The 25,505-nt window shown below is 39.1% G+C and overlaps 1 protein-coding gene across 3 annotated transcripts in view; it reads left to right on the top strand.

Moving 5' to 3' along the window:
• USP25 (ubiquitin specific peptidase 25) overlaps positions 1–25,505 on the top strand; it is a 59,248-nt gene that overhangs the window by 4,415 nt on the left and 29,328 nt on the right. For all 3 annotated transcript variants that reach the window (XM_081199620.1, XM_081199619.1, XM_081199618.1), the window contains 5 exons: positions 14,408–14,485; positions 16,841–16,985; positions 19,250–19,373; positions 20,923–21,085; positions 24,545–24,631. In XM_081199620.1, the coding sequence (XP_081055746.1) occupies positions 14,408–14,485; positions 16,841–16,985; positions 19,250–19,373; positions 20,923–21,085; positions 24,545–24,631 (597 nt within the window). Of the gene's footprint in view, positions 1–14,407; positions 14,486–16,840; positions 16,986–19,249; positions 19,374–20,922; positions 21,086–24,544; positions 24,632–25,505 lie in introns of those variants that run through there.

The following is a 25,505-nucleotide window of genomic DNA, read 5'->3' as shown; positions in this document are numbered from 1 at the left end:
TAATTCTTTCCCATAGTGAACTCCCACAAAAGAATGTTGTCAGATATGTATTACTACTAGTAGCTGTCAGTATATCTTTTCCTAAATAAAAATACTTGGTGCCTGCAGTTTACATTAAATAGTAGATTATTAGATGATGGGTGTTGTTACCATGACAGTGACAATTTAAAAGGATAGGCCTTTCCTATGTCTATAACACAAGCATAAACAAAAGCATCTCACTAATATAGTTGTCCCCATGGGATTTGCAGTTCCTATGCAACAATTTTGTATTGAATGCTGATGCAAATAGTAAGTTTTGTCCCAGCTATTCAAGCTGAAGACCCCTTAGCATATCACTAGTTCCTGAAGAGTTTCTGTACTACAGATTTGAAGAAGCAGCTTTGTTCTGTAAGTCTGTAGCACAGAAATTCTTCACGACTTGATGATATGCAATCCTAGCCATTTCTAGTCAGAAGCATGCCTTATTGAAGCCAGGATTCAATAGAACTGCAGACCAAGTGATCTTCTAATTCTATAATTGGGGCGAAACATAGAAAAATGCTGTGTGCGTACTGAACTTAGCATGCAAAACATTCCATATAAAGTTTTCCCATAGGAAAACTGCAAATCCCCTGGGGATTGTTTTTGTTCCAACTGGTCATGATATGGTGAAAGCTTTGAACATTAGGCTTATGTTTTTTCTTTCCCTATACATGTGTTTTGTGGTAGCACCTAGAAACATACTGAGGAGTATCTTCTTGCTGGTACTTTGGCCCGTTAAAATGTATGGAGACTCTTAATTGTGTGTAACACTGGTGGAAGTAGAAATAAGTAGCATAAACAGCTAGAGCGAAATACTACATTAGTGGTAGGATATTGGTGTAAAATAGCTTGTTATTTGATAGGTTTAGGGTTTTAAAATGTCACTTTCTGCACTCAACTATGGTCAAGGGTATTAGAAAAATGTATGAAATGTTATCTCCCTGGTTTTTGCTCCATAGGTCACTTAAGGACAGTTTGCACTTCATTCCTACCAGAAATCACACATGCAGGATGCCCTGTTGAGGAATGTATGGATTGTTAGGTTTGGCTCTTGTACACAAGAAATTCCACTGGCTGCACTTGAGTTCCATGTGAGCAGCTGGCTTCAGGTGCTGGAGGTAGAGAAGTCTTCTCTTTTCCAGACTTCCAGTCTCTTTCCTTGCTACAGCAAAGGCAGTTGTCACTGAAAACACATTTTCAACAGATCTATATGTTAGGTGCATCTATTTTGTGTATGTTTCATTTTTTCATTCATAGAGATATTTACACCTAATTGGTACTTAAGAACTATGACACACTTCTTTAATGTATACTTAGTGGCTTTAATTATTGCTATAATTACTGGTCTTTTTAAGTACATGTCCTGGTATACACAGCTGGTAGAATATTGTTGAACAAGTAAAATGTTTTGACATAGGAAGGATTTAAAAATTGTATTATATAAAGTACCAAACAATTGTCATTTTTGAAACTTCATTTTTTGTTATATCTGAATTGATTTTGTATCATAACATAATGATTTTCCTTATAGTTGCCATCTCTTCTTTTTGATTGCAAGTACCAAGAGGTGAATAAAACACAATCTGTGGCCACTTAAGAACATACAAGCAGCAGTCAGAAGAAGCATGATTAAAATGTGCTAAATATATTTTCTAATAGCTCAGTTTTAGAGCATGAGACTCTTAACCTCAGGGCTGTGGGTTTGAGCCCCACGTTAGGCAAAAAGATTCATGCATTACAGAGGTTTGGACTGGATGACCCTCTTGGTTCTTTTGACTCTACAATCCTATGATTCTAAGTCCTGCATAAAGTGATAATTTGGTAAAATCTATAGTGAACTAGTATATTTGTATAATGGAAGTAGGCTGATGTAATTATGTACTAACAATCTTTATACTAAATTCATTCAGAATTAGGGATAAATTATTGAAATTCTCCAAAGGGAGGTGAGCATACATTCTATGTTTCTTTGAACAGTAGTTGAAAGAACTGAAGGGACTTTGCTCTGCTTGTAAAATCTGTTGCTTTGGCTCCTTTAAGCTTTTTTTTTTTTTTTGGTAGCTCATTGATTGCAGAGAAGAGGGCATGCCTAATGGGAGCCCTTCCCTACAATATCCTGCCTTAACTCCAGCTTCCTTCACATCTTCAGCATTTTACTAAGCCTTGAGTCTCAAAGGGCATTCCAATTTTGCCACCCTTTTCAAGCTGTGTGTGTGTAGTGCATTTTAGCAGGTTTGTGAACTAGGACGGCTGTGAACAAGGGCCCTTCTTGGTGCCAGTAGTGCATTTGTTTTTGTGTTACTGTGAAGCAGGGAAACCACCACAGTCTAAATCTAGTATACACAGTTCATGAAAGCTAAATACACTCATGCATATAATTTAATTGTTCTCTAGCAGAGATTGCATTTTAGATTCTGGTATCATTGAGCAAGAGGCATTACAAACCTGTGAGATGTTTGTTTTTCAATGAATTTTTCTGTTTGCTTGGAGAAGAGATGCTCATGAATAATGACAATTTTTGGAAACTTATCCTGAGGGGCAAGAGAAGTGTGGAGATGCAATGCTTCTTGCTCCAGAAGTGGGGTTTTAAAATATCTGCTGGTTCTTCAATCTCAGTGGAGAAAACATTGAACTTACAATGTAAGTTTAATGTACTAACTATAAAATATATTTATTCTGGAGTCCAACAGAGCAGAGTGCAATAGTCAGAAATGAAATGTTTTGGCTTCATTCAAGTATGAATTTCAAAATTATTTCCCCTTTGACAGTATACAGTGGTACCTCGGGTTACATACGCTTCAGGTTACATATGCTTCAGGTTACAGACTCTGCTAACCCAGAAATATTACCTCAGGTTAAGAACTTTGCTTCAGGATGAGAACAGAAATCATGCTCCGGCGGCGCAGCAGCAGCAGGAAGCCCCATTAGCTAAAGTGGTGATTCAGGTTAAGAACAGTTCAGGTTAAGAACAGACCTCCAGAATGAATTAGGTTCTTAACCCAAGGTACCACTGTACTGGGAACCCCAGTATACTTGGGTTTGGTTTCTCCTCTTTCAGCATCTCTTTTGTAGTCGCACAGTCCCTGCCAGCATTCTGCACATGGTTGTGTTATATTAGTGGAAGAAGCCCAAGACAGCCAGGGCAAAAGCTTTTGCCTTGGATGTTGCAGCTTTCCATCATTTCTTTAACCACATAGTTCTGTAAGCAAATTATTTATGGCTCAGTCTCTCTTTAATGTTTAAATAAACTAACTTGGGATAAAATAAATGTTTGGCATTTCTGAACTTGAAAGTCATTCAGTTCTGCTCTTTCCCCCTCTAAACCTGTGGAACCTCTGGAGCTACACAAACCATATTCTGCCAGCTTGTTTCTATGCTTTTAGAGAGGTCACAGAGGTAGAACCACAGCTCTTCTGTCTTGCCTGTACAACAAAATATGATTCACTAGGATGTCATCATCATCATCATGGTCACTTCCTCTAGTAACAAACCAAAGTGGTGAGTGCTGAGCCAAAACTGTGACACTGAGAAACAACAGGGAAATAATTATATGTTCAGGGGAACCGTAAGATTTGCAGTTGTACACACATTTAAAAAGGAGGCAGCACAGAACAGGCCAGTGGGTATTGGACATGAGTTTAGTGGCCTCAAAGAGTCATGCACTATTGTCAGGTGGAAAAGAAATGTGGGGTAGGGAGTAAGGTACACTGCTTCCATCCATTACAGTTTAATAGCGTTCTGGAAGGGGGAGCAGGGCTGGCTGGCTGGAACCTACTCCTGTTTGGAAGTGAGGAAGATATATAACAACATTTGCAGTTTCCACTTATTCCTTCTAATAGTGAGATTGAGTGGTGAAGACCCCTTCCCCGCCATCTCCCACCCTGAGCAGGCTGCTGATACGCTGACATTTTGTTGCCTACTTATAACCTGTACCCAAATTTTGTAAATTTACTGACTGAATGCAGACAAAAGCAAAGACACTTGCCCTCCCTTTTACAAAATATTTGGCAGCAGTAGTTTTTCTCTTTCTCACCTGATATCTTCCCAGCTTTCTCTGAAAAGTAAGTTTGATGTTTGATTAGGAATCTTTTTCCACTGTTGGGCCTTGACATACTTTCTTTTACCTAATTGTACTCGGGGATCATCAGGCTCCCCCTGCAAAGTATGCTTGTAATTTGTCTCGCATTAGTCACATTTGTGTTTAGGAAAGACTCATAGGAGTCTTATCTTTCTAAAATGGACAGTTTTCACTAGTTGTATGGAGGAGGAGGTAGTGTGGCAGGCAGTCCATTTGATAGTCTTCACTGTTTCTTTTAAACCTTCCTGATGTGAAGCTGTTACTAATTGCGATTGTGATCTTTGTAAACAGATCTGTAGTAGGGAACTATCTTTGATCACCATCTAATTTCACAGTATCTGCATGAATGTGTCTTTTTTATAGAGGTCTTTTATTTGTACATGACAATATTTATAAACTTGAAAAAGTTTATTTGCTGTTTTCTACATTATTGCTACTTTTGCTAGAGAATAAAGGTAAAGGGACCCTTGACCGTTAGGCCCAGTCGCGGACGACTCTGCCAAAGATATGTACCATCAGCTGTACATTTTTTTGGGTACAAGTTGTGATATATATTGGCTTTATAACTGTGCTCTTACCTTTCAGTTGAATTTATTTTTCATAGAAACATAATTGTAGAGTTGGAAGGGACCAAAGGTAATCTGTCCAACCCCTGCAGTGCAGGAAGCCCAACTGAAGAATCCCAGATGGCCATCCAACCTCTGTTTAGAAATGTCCATTGAAGGAGAGTCTACCAACTTCCAAGGTAGTCTGTTCCACAGTTCTTACTGTCAGAAAGTTCTTCCTAGTATTTAGGTGGAAACGTATTTTACTGGCAGAATGCTGGCTTAGATTTTCCTACCTTGCAAACACGTGCTGAATTATAGTAGTAGATAGGTAGCCGTGTTGGTCTGCCATAGTCAAAATAAAAAATTTTTTTCCAGTAGCACCTTAAAGACCAACTAAGTTAGTTCTTGGTAAGAGCTTTCGTGTGCATGCACACTTCTTCAGATACACTGTATCTGAAGAAGTGTGCATGCACACGAAAGCTCATACCAAGAACTAACTTAGTTGGTCTTTAAGGTGCTACTGGAAATTTTTTTTTTAATTTGTGCTGAATTATGAAACACAGAATATTTAAGTGTACTCAGAGCAAGAATAAAATGTTCTTTACCTTCTTAAATTAAAAAAAATTGCTTTCTGAGATTTAGAAAACTGTACCTTATACAGTGGTACCTCAGGTTAAGAAATTAATTCGTTCCAGAGGTCTGTTCTTAACCTGAAACTGTTCTTAATCTGAAGCACCACTTTAGCTAATGGGGCCCCCCGCTGCTGCTGCGCCGCCGGAGCACGAGTTCTGTTCTCATCCTGAAGCAAAGTTCTTAACCTGAGGTACTTCATCCTGAAGCAAAGTTCTTAACCTGAGGTACTATTTCTGGGTTAGCGGAGTCTGTAACCTGAAGCGTATGTAACCTGAAGCGTATGTAACCCAAGGTACCATTGTATAAATGAATGGTATGTCACCAGATCCCGGAGAAGTGGCTTACTAATTTTCTTACTGTCACAAAAATTGTGTAGTCTTTTGGATTAGCTATGAGTTGAAAATCCCTGATCACCTTCTTTGGTGATCACTCATAGCCGAGTAAGATTGTCTTCCATGAACACTGTCTTAACAGTGAGTCGTAAGTGACTGTGGAGGCCAATTCTGGATCCACATGTCCTTCCACAGTGGAGACATAGGTTTCTGGGCAGGAGTTGATCATGGTGAGGGTTTGCCAAACGTACCTTCCTCTTAGTACGTTTATCCCTTTCGTTCTGAGTTCGAGCGTCTTCAAATCCCATGTTCCTTGATGTTATCTGGGATTCAAAAGCAAGGAATCAAAAGCAGGCACAAAAGGAAAAATCCCGCTTAATAGGTACTTGAAGGGCTTCAGTGTTCATTTTGTGCCTTGGTTTCCTTCCTTGAAGCCTGCATTGAGGTATACTCTTGAAAACCTTTGTGGAACATGATCTGTGACAGATCAGTGATCTGTCCAGCAGTCTTTGACACTTGTCATAGCTCTGGTAAAGAGCACATCATGGCGATCTTCTGCTTGGACAATTACATAATCTAAGAGATGCCAGTGGTTCTGATGCACAGACTGAGGGTGCCTCCATGATGTTTTAAATTAATATTTTTGTTGAAAGAGTGTGTTGGTAATAACAAGGTTGTGCACTGCACATATAGTCAGAAGTAAGTTTCCATTCTGGTTGCTGTTGCCAATTCCTTCTTTCTCAATACTCCCAGGCCACAGATTAAAATCACCCAGTAGATTAATTTTACCTTCCTCATGTGTCTCTGATAGGATGGCATCCAGCTTTTCAGGATGACCGGTTTGGATCCTAAATAGGACTGCTCAGTCACAGATACAGCTGCTGTGCTACTCAGCTGCCTCATTCCTTGAGTCAGAATGACTGAATCTGTATCCACCACCCATGTGCCGGTCCATGACTAGGGGCTTCTAGATTTCATGGAACTGCCCCCGTTACCATTTGTCGATTGTCATGGGACTTTTTTGGGTTTGGGTTTAGGATGGGTTTTTGGAAGATGCCTGTTGGTTTTATGCATCACTGCACAGTCTTCACATTAAGGCTCTATTCTGATGGCACGAGTATCATGATGACCAGTAGATTCTTATCATGGAGAGGGGTTCACCAGTAAATTTGCTGAATGAATTTAGGTAGGCTACCAGCACTCAGTCTCAGCCCCACTGTTTGGCCGAGTGTGCAGAGAATGTCTCTGAAGCACTTTAAGCCAGGAAAAATACTATTTAAACCCTAAAGATTATGATATACTCCGAACATTATTTTAAAATGTTGATAACAATGAGAATGATTTAGGCCTAATTCACAATGTCATGCTAATAAGCCATCTTTTAAAACAAACTATGGTTTAATGTGAATAAGTAGTGTGCTGGTGCCTGCTGCTCAAATGTTCCTGTGCTGTTCCTCCACTTCTACCGCTGTCGTACCACAAGTAAAACAAGCCGAGTCTGGCTTGTTCCATTGTCCAAACCTAGCAGGGTAAGTGGCGCTGGTGGCGGGGTGACATTTTAAATCGGTTTGGTGAATACACGGTTTAAAAAATCATGTTTAATTTAATTTTTGTTCTTCCACTCTCCATAATAAATAAACCATAGTTATTTTACTGTAATGGAAAAGTTGTGTCAGCATCCCACACAGCCTTGGTGTAGTACATATTGTAGATTTTCAAGATATATTTCATTATCTATTCTGCATAGTCTAAAATAGCCCTGCAGTGTTGGTGAGCGAAGTGAAATAAAATGTGGATGGGTCTCTCTCTCTCTCTCTCTCTCTCTCTCTCTCTCTCTCTCTCTCTCTCTCACACACACACACACACACGGCTTGCTCTTTATCTCACAGTTGTGCATTTCTTTGTTGTTAGTTGTAAAGGGTTAGTCACACAGCTCCAGAAAAACATTCTTACTAAAAGTGTTTTAAAAATAAATTCATCTCTAAATCCGCAAATATTTTGGAATCTGGGGAATCAAAGATCAGTTGAGCACAGGTCTTGAATTAAATCACCCTGCTTTGTATATTAAAACATTAGGTTTGTTAATAGAAATATTACATTTGTAAGCAGTTTAAAATCTGCAGCCCACCCTGAACTGGTCTCTTGCTTTCAAGAAATTAATTTTGATTAATGTAGGGTTAGTATTCTGTATCACTTGTGTTGGGTCGTTATATGCTGAGAAGGGATTGCCTCCCCATCTGCACACTTCCTGCATTTCGGTGTGTACTTTGACGTGATCAGGTTGTGAGGTTACCCTTGCCTGTTTACATGTGTAAAGAACAAGAAAAGGAGAACAAATGACAAGATGCTTCCTTTTTTCTTTTGTATTTGTTTACACGTGTGGAACTCACCAGAAGCATGGAATTACAAATGCACAACATGTAAATGATAGTCTTGCCTTCCAGTATGGTGAGCCGCTAGAGACATATCTACAGGTAGAGAGCCAGCATGGTTAGAGTGTCGGACAAGGACCTGGGAAACAACAGTCAGACATGAAGCTTACTGGGTGACTTGGGCAAGCTCTGCCTCTTGGCCTAACCTACCTCACAGGGCTGTTGTGAGGATAAAATTTTGGAGGGGAGAACCATGTATACCACCGTGAGCTCTTCGGAGGAAAAGTGGAATATAAATGTAACAAATAATTGAAAAAACAGGTCCATAGATTTAAAGGCTATCCTAGAGGCCACATATTTCATTACTCTGTATTTCACTACTGTTTTGGGTCTTGAATAATAAGGAACTGCAACTCCCTTTCACTGGCAAGTGGAGGAATATGTGGATGGCTCCTTTCAAATCATTGGGCATTGGATACGTGTTTTGCCACTACACTGCACACTTTCCCATTATAATAAGATAACTGTAGCTTAACCTTGGGGTCATTTTGCCCATGCAAAAAACTGCTGATATCTGTATTCCATTTAACTCTTAAAGTGGTTTTTGGAGGTGTACGGACATTGAAAATTGGATTCACCAAGATTAGTTTAATGAGGTGATTGAAGCAGTTAAACTCTGTTTTGGTTAACAAGAGATAAACAAAAGGTGTTTGTCAGTGAGCTGAGACTATTCTATATACTAAGGTTCAAAAGGGCTTCTTGTATAACAAAGAATACCAACAATTCTTCACATTTTACATGTCAATACAGTTTAAATTATATATATTAAAATCTACATATAGAAACATGTTTACTAATTCACAAACTAAGTACACATGTTCAGAGTGCATGGGAAATTGGTTTTTATAGATAAAGTTTATAATTTGGTCCAAATTTAATACTACAGGCAACAGTTCCTGACCCCCGCATGTGTCGGTGGGGTGCATGAAAGCCCATGCCACCCCATTATGGCCCTGCCACGACCCCGTTCTGCTATCCATTTTGGACCTGTTCTTTTGGGTCCAAAAGGACCTGCACATCAGCAGTCACACCTGAATTGTACTCACCTGTAACGGTCACTGCTTGTAATAGTATACTGACTAGCATCCATATTGAATTTGTCTTAATCCTATTGCTTCATATTCTTCAAATGCTTTACCATGTATCTGCCTGACAATACTGATTCTTAAAGTGATTCTATGAAAAAAGTACAAATTAATAATGTTTGGTCACTTTACTGTATATTTTTATTGGCTTGTAAAATTCATAGTGAGGAATATAATCATTTTGGCAAGAATGCTGTGATATCCTCCAACCCTAGCAGTTTGAAAAGAAATGGCCGAGTGTGAACGACACTAATCTTTACAATTCTGTAGATAGACAAATAGTATTGCATTCTATAATTTTATTTGCATGTCAGACTAGGTTGCCCAAGAGAGTGAAATTTTACATAAGCCTTGTAATGCCAGAATTGTTCACTGTTTACTCAGTGTCCTGCTGTAACATGGGATATGTCATCTTATTTCAAATTGTATAAATCTGAATTGCTCTTATGGTAGATTAGTCTATCTGCTAGAGTTGTCATTCAGCAATTAAAGATGGAATTTGGCAGTGTTTGATGTGAACAAGATTTTATATGCAGGTAACTAAAATACAACATGAATACTGCAGTAGTGTGACTGCTTGATATAGGTTCATTAGAAGCATTGTTGACTTGAGGATGGTTGTTGTCAGAATTGTAGAAATGTTTTCAGTCGGTTAAAATATTTGGCAGCATTCAAATGTGTGACTGGAAATGCCCTTCCACACAAACAAGGCAAATCGCCATGTATTCTGGTGATTTCCCCATCTGACTGCAGGCAATCCAGGTGTTCCACATCTTAGATTTATATCTTATATTTATATTATATATGCCTAAGTGTACGTGTAGAACTTTACATTTGTCCCTACTGAAATTCATTTTCTTAGTTTTGGCCCAGTTCTCCAATCTTTTAAGGTTATCTTGAATTCCAGTTCTGTCTTCAGTGGCTTTGGCTATCCCTCCGAGTTTGGTGTCCTCTGCAAATTTGATGAGCACCCCCTCAATACCTTCATCCAAATGATTATAAAGATGTTGAACAACAGGTCCAGGACATAACCCCGTGGCACCCCTCTTGTCATTCCCCCGCCCCAGGATGACAAGGAACCATTAATGAGCACTTTTGGGGTTCAGTCAGTCAACCAGCTACAAATCCCCCTAACAGTTACCTCATACAGTCTGCATTTTACCAGCTTCTTCTCAAGAATATCCTGGGGGACTTTGTCAAAAGCCTTACTGAAATCAAGATACACTATGTCCACAGCATTCCCCGATCCACCAAGCTTGTAACTGTATTAAAAAAGAAATGAGATTTGTCTGGCATGACTTGTTTTTGAGAAACCTATGCTGGGTCTTAGTAATCACAGCATTCTTTTCTAAGTGCTCACAGGTGCTTAAGCAACTCCTGTAAAGCCCCACATCTTGAGAGCTTTGTGTTCCACGTAGTATTTCTGCATGTTTGCATGTTAGGGCAGGAATTGTATTTAGATTGACATGTTGTATAGTCATTACTGTAGAAATTGTTATAATTCCTATAATCTCAACAAGAAGAAAACAGCAAATTGCTAACCAGATATTTAAAAAGTAGCTGAAAAGGTTTGTGCTGATATACTTTAAATCATGGCGTAATAGTTGCAATAATGAAATTTATGTACCCGTGAAAGCTTATATTGTCATTAATAATAAATAATGACATTTGTTTAATCCAAGAAAATGTATATACATTTAAATAAATAAGCATGTTAAGGGCCATGGTGCAACAAACTAAAAGCCTATAGAATGCAACATCCTGTTTCTCACAGTTCTCAGCCAGGAGCCTACAGCAGGACATGAGCACAGTTGCACTCTTCTGCTATTCCCCAGAAGTTGGTGTTCTCTCTGTTTTCAGAACCTGAACATATTGTAATGTTTTCTGTCACTTCTCTGACCCTGCTTCATGCTGCGTCCAAATGAAAATAGTTAGCATCTAATGATTCTCTTTTGGCAGCCTATGTGGGAACATTGGTGATTCTCCAGTTCTGAAGGGATAAATGTCCACTTAACACAGTTGACATCCACAGTCTGGGGTTTTGGCAGCCGAAAGTACAGAATGGGAATTAGCTTGGAAAAGTAAACGCCATAGGGCACCCTCATGCTGTGTTGGCACTTTACCTGGCTATTTTTATTTATCAGTCAGTTCAGATGCTGATTAGTATTGCCTTTGCATAAAGTGCACCCTTTAATATATTATGTTAAAAAGGGAGAAATTGGATTTCTATTGTATGCTAAGGCTTGATGGGGGGGGGGGGATGTAAATCTGTAAGCTAGATGTAAAGCCATAAAAGTGGGGAAGCTGTAGAGTTCATGCCAGGTACTTCATAACTTTGTTTATGCAAGCCTGGATGCTGGGAAATTCTTTACTAACAATTAGTTCCTGAGGAACTAATAATTTAAACAAGGCACAGGAAGCAGTTACATACACAGCAAACAGAAGTAACTGTGACATGAAGCGCATAAACAAGACATCACAATGACACTTTGAGGGCTTTTAATGTATGCCTTTGTTTCTGATTCCATAATGATTGAGTAGCCTTAAACAGATAACACTGCTCATTTCCCAAACATTAGTACAAAATAAGGTCAGGGAAAAGGACAGTTCTTCTTAAAAGATAAAAGGCTTGTTTGTTTATAATACATGCACACATTGCCACCATAATTCACAGACCTCTCCCACTGCAAAAGGTGTGAATTGGAGAAGGTAGCTGTCAGATTCTAAGTTTGTATGGTCAGCAGCCATGGTAGTAGCATGGCAGTAGGTTTTAAGCATTACCTTATCTAAGCACTTAAGCCAGGTTCCATAGAGTCATGCAACTGCTTCTCTGAGCCCAAGGAGACAGTAAGCTTTTTATTTTACTTTTATTTTTAACAGCAGCCCCCTTTCCTGCAGAGGAAAACTGCTTTTGAGATTGATGGGATTTCTACTAAATGAAAAAACCTAAAAATCCCACTTGCTTGTCTGCAATCCGTTGTGTGACCTGAAGCAACTCTTGGGATCTGAACTTAGATTGTAGCTAAGCCCTGCTATTATGTTAGTGAACTTCTTCTTTGCTGGTTATGCTGTGGCCAGATAAGCTTTGGGTAAGAGCCTAACACTGAGTACTTCATATAATTCCTTAAGTGTACTTGTGTAAGGGACTGCCCTCTCCCTGAAGAACTATAATAAATTTTGCACACATATTCGTGCTTTGTTATCTGGTGACATCAGCAGTGATTTTTGACAGATTCAGCTCATGAGGTTTTAAAATACAGTATAAAATAGCAGGCACTAAAGCCAGTAGGATAGATTTTTTTAAAAACTACGTTTTCAGTGTTTCCATATCAGCCTTCCTTTTGTGCTGACATATTATGCAGTCGCTGTTTTAGGCACATGGATAGTGGAAATATTCTATTGCATATAACAGTGTCCAAAACCATTGTGTGTGTTGGTACTTCTACACTGTCCACATCACTGTTTTACAACTTGCAGCTTGTATTTTATTAATGCAACATTTTTCAAAGGTATTTTTTTATCAGTACCTGTGTATTGCCATCTGATCAGTTCAGCATGCTCAGTGCCACTGTTTATGCATTCTGTGAAGCTAAAGGGCACTGTGCTTCACAACTTTTAGGTGTGGGGTTCTTTTTAATGTCGTGAGCCATCCTGAACATTGCTTTTATGTTGGAAAGGTGGTGTATAGTCTTGAATAACCGCCGCAACCCCAGAGTCATTCGCAACTACACTTAACTGCCAGGGGTCCCTTTACCTTTAACCTTATATGGATAGTTTTTCTTTTTCTTGCAAGGAATATGCCACTACGATTTAATATTTTATTTACTGTCTTATGTCATGTTTAAAATTGAAATATATGAACCAAAATTAAAGCTCCTATTTGTTTGCTTGTTTTTACAATTACTTTCCAGGGCTGTTTCATGAGATTTCCTAGTTCCTTGACAATACCAGTTCATTTTTAGATGGTTGCCTATGATATTAAAATACATGACATACTTGACATATGTAGTTAGACTGGGGGTACCAACTACCCCCAGTGCTGTTTGACTTCTAATTCCCATCAGCCAGCATGACAAATAGCCAGGGTCTAGGAATGTTGGGAGCTGCAGTTGAACAGCGCTTGGAAAGCACCATATTAGCTATTTCTGAGTTAGATTCTATACAATATATATTTATGGGCAGTGATACTTAAATAAGAGCATTCTGTATTGCAGTATTTAAAATATTGAGATCCCGAGATAACAATGATTGCCTTTACGGGCTTAGCCCATGCTTTCACAGTACAGTGGTGCCTCGCAAGACGAAATTAATTCGTTCCGCGAATTTTTTCGTCTAGCGAATTTTTCGTCTTGCGAAGCACGGTTTCCCATAGGAATGCATTGAAAATAAATTAATGCGTTCCTATGGTCAAAAAAAGTCCAAACAAAGCCAAATTTGGTACAACAAGAGTTTATTAAGTGCTCTTTAAAGTCACACATACTGTAAATAGCATTTCAAAATTCAAACCCAGAATTTTTTTAAAAAAACAGCAGAGTGGCCCAATGGTCACAGAAAATCATAAAAATGCAGAAAAAAACCACAAGCTTCCAGATTCTTGCAAACCCCTTCCCAACACCAAGTCCATGAATTCCAAACACCCCAACCCAAAATCCAACCCCCCCCCCAAAAAAGTTTTAAAAGCTTAACTTACCAAATGGCTGCAAAAGAAGTTTTGGAAAAGCTTCAAAAATCACCAAAGTCTTTAAAAACCTCAAAAAAGGCTACTATGTACACTGCGTTCTATGAGTTGCTCCTCGAAGTCAAGTCGCAACTGTATTAACGGTGTTAAGAAAAAGAAAACAAACTTGCAAGACGTTTCGTCTTGCGAAGCAAGCCCATAGGGAAATTCGTCTTGCGAAGCAGCTCAAAAACGGAAAACCCTTTCGTCTAGCGAGTTTTCCGTCTTGCGAGGCATTCGTCTTGCGGGGCACCACTGTAGTACACTGTGCGGTATTTTTGTATTTAGGGCACTATTTTATGCTTTGAAGGCTCACTTTCTAATATGGTATAATGACATAGGAAGATTGAATTGAACCCCTTTCTGTCCCCTAATTCTTTAGCTCTCACAGAAGTATTTTCTTTCATCTTAAGCAAATACGTGTTCTCCAGGTTCTCCCGTAATACATGGTTTCACATACAAATAGAAATATCACCACAAATCTTCTCTTTCCACAAGCTGAAAGGGGTTTTTTGCCATAATTTGTCTTCGGTGTTTGACCAGCTTTTTATTTTTCAGCACCAGCAGACATTTCTGAATCAGCTAAGAGAGATCACTGGCATCAATGACACCCAAGTACTGCAGCAAGCCTTGAAGGTATGGTGGTTTTCAAATAGAATTCTGTGTTTATATCTGTCTGCATCTAAATAAGGTTCCTTCTGATGGACAGAAAGTTTTTGCTTCCTTCAGTGAGGTGAGGAATTCAGATAATGTAAAGTATGGCAAAGGCTGGTTTAAAAAACACCTTCCTTTTGTATCTTACCTTTGTTTTTGTTTTTTTCATCTGGTGAATGCCTATAGGTACTAGAAATATAGGCATTCACCAGCTATAGACTGCCTTAGTTTCAGCAAGGTGGTGGCCTTTTGTACCATCAGACCATACCCTGGGGACTAGGAAATATAAGGGCCTTCCGAAATGGTTTTTGTAAATAATGCTGCTGATGAAAACATGCTTGTAAAATACTTTATCTAACTAAGAAATACTGTGTATGTGGAGCAGCTCTACCTCTCTTTCAAATCAGAACCAGTGAAGGCGGTGAAGGTCCTGTGTGAGTGCCTGGAGGCGGTTGGAGGATGGATGGCGGCTAATGGATTGAAGTTGAATCCTGACAAGACAGAAGTACTGTTTTTGGGGGACAGGGGGTGGGCTGGTGTGGAGGACTCCCTGGTCCTGAATAGGGTAACTGTGCCCCTGAAGGACCAGGTGTGTAGCCTGGGAGTCATTTTGGACTCACAGCTGTCCATGGAGGCGCAGGTCAATTCTGTATCCAGGGCAGCTGTCTACCAACTCCACCTGGTACGCAGGCTGAGACCCTACCTGCCCGCGGACTGTCTCGCCAGAGTGGTGCATGCTCTAGTTATCTCCCGCTTGGACTACTGCAATGCGCTCTACGTGGGGCTACCTTTGAAGGTGACTCGGAAACTACAGCTAATCCAGAATGCGGCAGCTAGACTGGTGATTGGGGGCGGCCGCCGAGACCACATAACACCGGTCTTGAAAGACCTACCTTGGCTCCCAGTACGTTTCCGAGCACAATTCAAAGTGCTGGTGTTGACCTTTAAAGCCCTAAACGGCCTCGGCCCAGTATACCTGAAGGAGCGTCTCCACCCCCATCGTTCTGCCCGGACGCTGAGGTCCAGCGCCGAGGGCCTTCTGGCGGTTCCCTCATTGCGAGAAGCTACAGGGAACCAGGCAGAGGGCCTTTTCGGTAGTGGCGCCCGCCCTGTGGAACGCCCTCCCATCAGATGTCAAAACGATAAACAACTACCTGACATTCAGAAGACATCTTAAGGGAAGTTCAGGGAAGTTTTTAATGTATGATATTTTAGTGTTTTTTGGTTTCTATGGAAGCCGCCCAGAGTGGCTGGGGAAACCCAGCCAGATGGGCGGGGTACAAATAATAAATCATTATTATTATTATTATTATTATTATTATTATTTTATTATATTATTATTATTATTATTATTATTATTATTATTATTATACCATGCTGAAAACCTTTCTGACATCTGTCTGAGATGCTGACCTTTGACTCCATGTTGCCAGTTCACCAATGCATAATGCAAGCAAGAAAAGATCTCTTTGGTTAAGGTTCAACCTGCACAAGACCCCGCCGTCTCTTGCTGTTCAGTTGGGGAAAGTATATTTTATTACAGTCTCTACTGAACTTTAGAGCAAGGAAAAGGCGTGTCTCAGGACCACATAGATGGACACAAAATCTTACCAGCTTTCTCTGTTCTTTTCAGCTTTTATCAATTGTAAGCTGTTTTACTCTTAGATTTGCTACTTGAGAATGTGTATAACAGAAAAGTGGATTCATCTCAAAATATTTTAAGCCAAATATGTAAAAGAAAGTATGGCCTTCTTTCAGAAATAGCAATCTTGTAGGACTTTTTGTTCTGCTAGTTCACCAAATGCTTGTAGTATGGCATGTATGCTTTGAGCTTTTGCCTTAGTGTTATCAAATTATCCTCTGGGCTGGCAAAATATTTTTAATTCCAAGTCATCAGAATAAATTTTAAGCAACTGGTTTATTGGAAGACGTGGGTGTGTGTCAACATTCTTAGGCACCTGCATCAGACATCATTTGATGACTAGAATTTTTCTACTCTGCTTAACTGATTGCTTATTTCAACTATTTTTTTATTTTAAATTCTTCTTGGAAGAACTAAACACTATGAGTATCATCCAACAAGAAGTCAAGCACTTTTAATTTCTGTTGGTTTTCCAGTCGTAGAGAGTTCTTTTGCTGAAACTAGTGGGACTGTACACAAATCTATCACCTTCTTTAGTGCGACTTAATTTACGTGTAAATAATTTTATGGTAAGTTTCTAATCATGAAATTGTGTGCAGGTGTAAGTAATTTGGGTTAGTCTTGGAAGCTAGCTCTGCCCTAATTTGTTGGTTATAAGATGGCATACCAATATGTTTATTCTGTTACATTTAAAGGATAGCAATGGGAATTTGGAGTTAGCTGTTGCTTTCCTTACTGCAAAGAATGCTAAGATTCCTCAGCAGGAAGAGACAACGTACTATCAAACAGCACTTTCTGGCAATGACAGATACATCAGCGTAGGCAGCCAAGCAGATACAAGTAAGTGCATTTTTTTCTGTGTTACTGAAGTACCAACCATCTAAATGCTTGGTCAGAAGATCTTGTTGTCACTCCAAGTCTGATATTTTATATTAAGTGTTTCCTTTATGCCTATAGATCTTGGAGGTTTTGGTTAAAGTGATTTATTTTTCAAGAAGTTTGTCTTTATTGAAAATCCAATAATATAGTAATATAACAGAAAATGAAAGGGAAACCATGAGGGTACATCTAGTGCACTTAGCTTTCACCATTTGTGTCTGAAAAACAACATTAATATCTGGTAATTGCAATTTTACTGCCCTGGAAAATTGCTGTCTATACCTCCATCTGCATACTTTAATTAGAAATTCCTCCAAATGGGTAATTACTTCAAAATATGAAGCAAAAAAATAATACTCTGATTAGTGAAGCTTAACAGTAAAATATCAATCCATATCAAAAAGCCATGTGATAACTATTTGTGTTTGGAATCCATATGTCCCAGTGCAAGCACATTTAACTTGAGAAGTGTTACAGAATCCCAGAAAACTCACAATTTGGCCAAATAACAGCGCATAGATTTGAATTTAAAAGTTAATATATTTTATGATTAACAAAGTATGTAGTGTTGAGTAAGACTAGTGTAACAGTAAATAAGTCTGACCTGTAACATTCATATTTAATGCTAAGTAAACTTGAAGCACCTCACACTATAGATTTCTAAGCATTACACCCAACCCTTTTGTTAATCTAGACTTGCATTTCATTTTTGTGTTCTGTCATGATTGTGACAGGTGTGAGAACTCTGGATGCTTTTTTTCCTATTAGTTGGCAGAAAAACTTGCTGTTCAGGAACAAGGAAAGGGAAAAGTGTATAAGCTTTGGGAAAGCCAATAGAGTTTGTCCTTGGCACATTTTGAAGTTTCTCCATGTTTAACAATGGATAGTGTTGTCTGATTTGTAATGATAGCATTCTTGTTAAAATAAAGGAAATGAAAGACTTATTTCCTTGGAACACACCTAGGAGAGAATCAGACAAGCTTCAAACAGTGTGATGGCAGCTGCTTAAAGCTACCTTGTTTTCCATCTCTAAATACATGAAGCATTCTGTGTGGAAAGCTTATGGTCTGCAGCATCTAGTTTTTTTAAGCAAACTAACCAATAGCACATACTTTTTGAGCAGTTTCGTGGCATGACACTGTTCAGATCACCAGAACCTGCAGATGACTGGCTTTCCTATGTTAACCACCTTGACCTTTACTGACCACTGTATAATATGATCTAGTCATACATGCATATCCAAACTTATTAGACCAAGATATGCATGAGCTTTGCACCTGCACGTTACATCCTGGTACTGTCCCCTTCCTTCCTTGAGTACTGCAGGTAAAGAGTTTATAGGATAATAAGCTAAAGTTTCCCATTATTTCCAAACCACAAATCTATAGTTACCAGGTTCTGAACAAACCTGGTAGTTTGAAATGAGTTTCAGGTAACAAGCTGAGCTGCAGCCCAAATTGGATTGATTATCTGGTTAGATTTTTTTATATACCATATTTTTCGCTCAATAAGAGGCACTTTTCCCCTCCTAAAAAGTAAGGGGAAATGTGTGTTCGTCTTATGGAGCGAATGCAGGCTCCAGTGCTTCAGTGAAAGCAACACGAAGCCTCTGGAGTGCAGTGGGAGCTCCCGCTGCACTCCGGAGGCTTCACGTTGCTTTCGCTGAAGCCAGAAGAGCAAGAGGGATCGATGTGCACCGATCCCTCTTGCTCTCCTGGCTTCTCTTCGCTGGAGAGGCTCTATGCAGCTTTCCTTCTCTGCGCAGCGCCCCTTCAGCGAAGCGGGAGGAGAAATGGAAGGGGCTCCGCTTCTCCTGCCGCTTCACTGAAGGGGCGCTGCACAGAGAGGGAGAGAATATTTTTTTTCTTGTTCTCCTCCTCTAAAACTAGGTGTGTCTTATGGTCGGGTGTGTCTTATAGAGCGAAAAATGTGGTACATGTCAGAAATATTATTTCACTGGTAGTATTGGTTGTATTGGATAATCATCTGAAGTTTCACAAGCCATAGTTTATGAAGTTGTGGCCACATGCTCCTCCTCTGCCCCCCCTTTCCTTTCTTCCATTGTGTACTGGTTTTCCTTGTGGAGATCCTGGCTTGGATTGTCAGGGACATTAAACCCAAATTCCCCCAAGCTTGTACCATTGTTCTGAAACTAGCACAAGATAAGTTGATGCTTTTCATTCTGTTGCATTTTTAATTTTGAGAAATGCAGTTTTGCCTTTCAGATGTGATTGATCTCACAGGAGATGATAAAGATGATCTTCAGAGAGCAATTGCTCTCAGTTTGGAGGAATCAAACAGGGCATTCAGGGAGACTGGCATAACAGATGAGGAACAGGCCATTAGCAGGTAAGCAAATAAGAATCAAATATTGGTTTTCTTTATGAATGATAGTTTCTTTGTTGCAGTGTGCTCTAGATACTAAAAATCACTCTCCATATGTGTGAATTTGTTAGAGCTACCTATTTTTGTAATTCTTCAGAGAAGCATTTGTGAAGGTGAATTTGACATTAAACTTTATCTGAGATATTTCAGTATTAAAATTTATTATGGCTCTGTGTGTGACAGCCACATCCAGCAATTGGTTGTCTAGGAACTGGTTGCTGCTGCAAGCTTCCACTTAAAGTAGAATTACTGTCTTCAGAATTAGTATACCATAGACTCTGAGGCCCACTGAAACATGTGGAATTATTTATAATGCTTGTAATATATTGAGGGGCACAAGCAATGTATCTTTCAGTCAGGGATGCCTAACTTTTAACCTTCCAGCTATTGCACCATGCTGGCTGATAAGAGTTACAGTTAAGCAACATCTGGAGTGGTTCTGTTTTCTTCCCCTACCTCCATACCTCTGTGCCCTTAAAAGACAGACCCATTGATTCTGTCCAATGCTCCATATTTTGCATGGTTTCATATTGTGATTAAAATTGGAATTGGACAAATTCCAGCAGTATCAATGACCAATACCTAAATAACATCTCCCGTGTTCAGAGGCAGTATGCCACTGTGGGCTAGTTGCTTGAGACAAAAGCATGTAGGGGCTGCTGCCTTAATTCCCTGCTGGCAGACCTTCTTGAAGCATCTGTTTTACTATCATGGGAAACAGGATGCTGGATTAGATGAACATCTGGTCTGGATGTCAACATCAATTAGCCTTTGGTGCCTATAAAGAATAAATAGCTAAAACAAACATATAAACATTGAAATGATGACATTAATAACATTAAAACTTATAATAAAACATTTCTAGTAGCCAAATGCCAGTCAGGTATTGGTCCTACAAATTTGCAGAGTATCATTGTTGCTATATTGAACAACAAAGCAACGTGTGTGAAATTTTCATGTCTTTGAATATTATATACACAAAGTTCCTGACATAACTTACTGTTACTTTTGCCATGATGTGCATGTTGTCTGCTTATGTTTGTTATTTCTGGATGTCCTTTATATCTTCGTTCCAAGTGAGTCCTTCAACTAGGACTTTCATTTTTCAAAAAAGACAGGTGGTAGTTGTATTAAGCCTATATGCCACTAGATAGCAACTTTAACAAGAAAGTCTTATTGCAGCTTAAAGGCCAACAAATTTATTATTTCATAAGGGCCTCATTCACCCTTGGCTAACCTTCCAGGGGCCACTTGATAGCAGTGGGTTTGGCCAACCCACATTCTTACAAACAGAACACATGCATGCAGATCAGATGATGTATAGAAATTTAATTAATAATAAATAAATAAACAAAATTGCTCAATATAAGCCCAGTTGCATAATCATTATCTGTTGGAAAAATCTGTACTGATGTATCCTAAGTTTCTGAGCTGTTGTGTTTCCCGTTATGACATGATCTTGATATATTGTTGCTTACTTTCCATTTTCTTATTATTTCCATTGATTTCTAAGAGTTTTAGAAGCCAGCATAGCAGAAAATAAAGCAAGTTTGAAAAGGACACATCCGGAAGTGTGGAGTGACTCTCCAAATCCGTATGATAGAAAACGTCAAGATAATTGCCCGGTGGGACTGAAAAACGTTGGCAATACATGCTGGTTCAGTGCAGTTATACAGGTAGAAGATTTATACACTTAATTAAAAAATTGAACCATGGTATGTATTAAGCACCTATGTATACCAGAGATACAAGTAACTGATTTAACACACAAAGAACATGCTGTGCAGAAACATAAGACGAAGCAGCAGAAAATGTTCAGTATTATCTACAGTTAACAAAATCAATTTGTCATTAGAATTGCCACTAGAGTATGGGATTTATGCTAAAGAAATCTTGGCTATTAAGAAGATAAGCATTCAATAATAATGATGATGATTAATAATAATAATAATAATAATAATAATAATAATACCCCGTCTATCTGGCTGGGTTTCCTTAGCCTCTCTGGACGGCTTACAGCGTATATAAAACCATAATAAAACATCAAGCATTAAAATGAGTAAGTCAATGAATTAGTTTGGCTTCATCCAAACTGTGGCTTGACTTCATTGCTTTGTGAAACGCATGTGCCCCTGGAAGGCCCCTGGAACAATACAAGTTTTATGACACACAGCATGGAGCCAAAGCTGCAGGTTCGATCCCTGTAAGGGACAGCTGCATTTTCCTGCATTGCAGGGGGTTGAACTAGATGATCCTCCGGGTCCTTTCCAATTCTACAATTCCATGAAACACTGTGATAAAACCACAGTGTGTGCTGGAGTATGTCCTTGTAGACATCTGGGTGATCCTTTTTGCCTTTATGTAGTCCTTCTTTTCTTCTCCTCTGTGATGGTGTTACGCCAATCAAATAGAGAAGGACAAATAAACTTTTCAAATCCTAGTTTTCCCTCATGCTTACAATAGACCACATTTCCAGTAGTTGTGCATGTCCAAGTAGTGGAAATTTAATCCCGTCAAGAGGCTTGAAAACTGACCTTAGTCTTGTGATCTCATATTAATGCCACCCATATGCAACTTTATACCTCTTAGTCATATTATATTGGCTGCTATCTACCACATACATGGTACAAATTTGAAATAAGATGATTGCCTTAAAATTGCTATCAAAATGCTAGCTTTGATACGTTACAACTTTGTAGTGACAGAAATACAGAATCTTAAGTTTAACTGTTTTGTTTGACAACCAGAACAGATTATGTTTCAAGTTACCATCCTCGTTGACTTCATGTGGGATAAATTTGGACATTACCTACTACAGTATTTATTTAACCACAGGATTGATAGGCTCCTTAGATTGCATCCACTGTGGGACAATATTTCATGCTTTCCCTAGGGGTCTTTTGAAACCTGACACATTTTCATAAGAGGTCAACAATGTGCAATGTTGCTTTCATTAATCAATGACGTGCTGTGTGGTATAGTACTACGGTGAAACGAAAACAAATCTTACGCTGCTGCTGCTGCTGCAAATTTCCCTTTCAAAACTAGTCCTAATGAAAGTTTAGCTATATTGATGTTGTCTTTTTATGGATCATTTCTTTGGTTTCTACCACTTGCATCTTAAGCCAAAAGTTTGTTTTTGTTCAGTCAGTATCATCTGCCAGAAAAGCAAAGTTGTTCTGAATATTCTGTTAGAGTGTGTGGTAACACAAATATTTTCTGGAAACTTACATACAACTTCCATGCATTCTAGCTTCAGCACTGAAGGTGATTTTTAAAATATATTTCAGCAGTGCATCTATAAGTGAGCAATACTAAATATGAAGACCCCAAGACCCCCACTCAAAGCCATAATAAAATCTGCTTCTTAAAGTTTGTAGAATATAACATCTATATCCCGAGATTTATTTAGCCCTTTACTTTTTCTAGTACTTACCTTTCATCCTTTTTTTGTCCTGCATAGTTCTAAAATCAATAACAGTAACATATCTTCAGTTAACAGCATAAACGTCTTCATTAATCAGAAGATAAAAATATCTGGCATGAATCTCCTTGGTTCTTTTCTAATCATTTGGCACCCTTTTAAGCAGTGCATAGGCTCCCATGAAGCTCTCCCACCATCTCAGCTGTAACATATTGTAGAGTGTGCTTTTTGTGTGGTGTGTGCTCCTCCCTTTAATGCCATACTTTTTGTGAAAGCTAAGTATGATTCAGCCAGCAGCAGTAGCATTGATGCCAAATGTTACATTGCCATTGATTCTTTTGTGTGTTGCATCCCCGAATCCATTATAACCCCCCGAACAAGGAAGAAGCATGAGCAGCTTAAGCCTTTTTTCACCTTGCTTCTTCAGTAGTATCTAAAATGCTATTTGTAGAGTTGACCCAAATCGAGATTCAGAAACCATTTGGGTCTCAGCCAGTCAGTCCAGCACTCTGTGCAATGGTAGAAGGTGCAAGAGGGAGAACTGCAAGAGTTTGTAATGTTTGAAGTGGCTCTGAGTACTTCTGCCACTTAATTCAGATGCCTTTAAGGCTGCTGTCCTTTGCACAATTACCCAAGAGTGAGTGCACCTGGGCATAGCATGATTTGGTTCTTGGTAAACTTGCAGGTGTTTGAGTTGTATGTCTAACTTCTTTAAATGACTTTCCTGCCCCCCCCATAATGCCCCCCCCCCGCTCTGAGCTACAACTGGTGTGTTGCTAGGAAGCTGCTGTTTGTTAAGGTTTTTATGTATAGCTTGTTACCATGGCACTTGATGTCAGTGTAGACTTGGCAGAAAGCAGCAATCTCAAACCAGAACAGTGAGACAATTTGAAATTAGTTTTGAAAAGCTGGGAGCTTGTATAAATGTGTTCAGATGTCAAAGCGATAAACAACTATCTGACATTCAGGAGACATCTTAAGGCAGCCCTGTTCAGGGAAGTTTTTAACGTGTGACATTTTACTGTATTTTTGGTTTTTATGGAAGCCGCCCAGAGTGGCTGGGGAGGCCCAGCCAGATGGGCGGGGTATAAATAATAAATTATTATTATTATTATTATTATTATTATTATTATTATTATTATTATTAAGGTTTGATACGTTAAATATTCTGAAGAGCTCGGTCATATGGGGATTGTTAAGCATAGTATAGGACCAGAGGGTATGTTGTAGCTGCATTTGGAGTGCTCTCCAACTGTCTTTTAAAATATGGGTAGGATTCCCCCTCCTCATGTCCACAGCTGTACTCCAACAGGATGAGACATGATCTCTTAACTGGACAAGTCAAAATCTACTGTTGGTTAACTCTTGTCAGCAAGCTGCACGTTCTGGTACTGGCTATCTTACAGTTCCCAGAGAAAGCATGTATTGTTTATACAGTACAATGAACCATTTACATTCCACATTTTGAATACCTTCATCCATTCCTTTTAAGAGAAAAAGCCCCTCAGAAAATACAGTTGGAGAAAAGTGATTTCTCCACAAGACTTTTCAGAATAAAGCAAAAAGCATACAAGGCACTCCATATGGGCTACAACCCACAAACCAGTTCCGTACTTCTGCTGTATTTTTAAGTATGTTAAAGTGTAAATACCAAACACATTAAATGATCTGCAATTTTAAAAGGTTATATAAAATGCCTTTCCTTTTTCAGTCGTTATTTAATCTGCTGGAATTCCGAAGGCTAGTCTTGAATTATAGTCCTCCTGCCGGCGCTCAAGATCTGCCCCGAAACCAAAAGGTATAAGTAGAAATATGCATTACCAATAGACTAACATTTTCCTAATGCAGAATACCCCACTGTGTTTTGCCCCAGTTTGGGAAAATTCAGATGTGGTATTGAAAGAATTGTGTGGAAAGGGTCATATATTCAGCAGTGTACAACATGAGCACTAAGGTTCTGCTGCAGGCAATGGAAACTATTATTTATTAGTTTTCTTACCTGCCCTTAGCTGTGAGATCTCAGTGTGGTTTACAACAATTCAAAAATGCATTACTGAAATCAGTTAAAACAAATTACAGCCATGAGAATATGGCGGGACCTAATCTATAATGATCCTGGTTGTCAAAGGCCAGCATAAAGGAGTACATCTTCAGCATACAACAAAAACAGCATAATGAAGATGCCTGATGCACATCTGTGGGGAGGAAATTCAACCCCTTAGGGACTGCCATAGAGAATGCCCTCTCCCAGGCTGTCACCTCCTGAACTTCTGAGAACTACCCTCTGCCAATCTTAATGTCCAAGAGGTCTGTAGGGAGGGAGGCAGGGGTGGTTTTTTTCGTACATTCTAAGGCCTGCAGAGAGGCATCTAAGTTCTTGATAATGCTGCAGACTTTGAGCAAAGCGTATTTTACTTTGCATTTAAAGGCAAGCAAATAAAACTATCTTTGGACACCAGCTGCAGATAATAGAATTGAGCTTCAGGGGTTGAGAGAAGTCTTCATTTTCATTTCCCTCTCTTTTGGTGTCTTGTGCTGCCTTGCTGTGCAGATCACTGGTGACATTTCCAGGGCTTTAAGATATCCATATCTGTGTAACTATTACCTATTTAATGCATGGGAATCGTGGGATAGTTAAAGGGAAGATAGAATCATAGAATCATAGAGTTGGA

The sequence above is a fragment of the Podarcis bocagei genome (genome assembly GCF_964188305.1).
Source record: "Podarcis bocagei genome assembly, chromosome: 6".
Taxonomy (NCBI): domain Eukaryota; kingdom Metazoa; phylum Chordata; class Lepidosauria; order Squamata; family Lacertidae; genus Podarcis; species Podarcis bocagei.
Note: the sequence above shows the minus strand (reverse complement) of the source record. Positions and strands in the feature narration are given on the sequence as shown.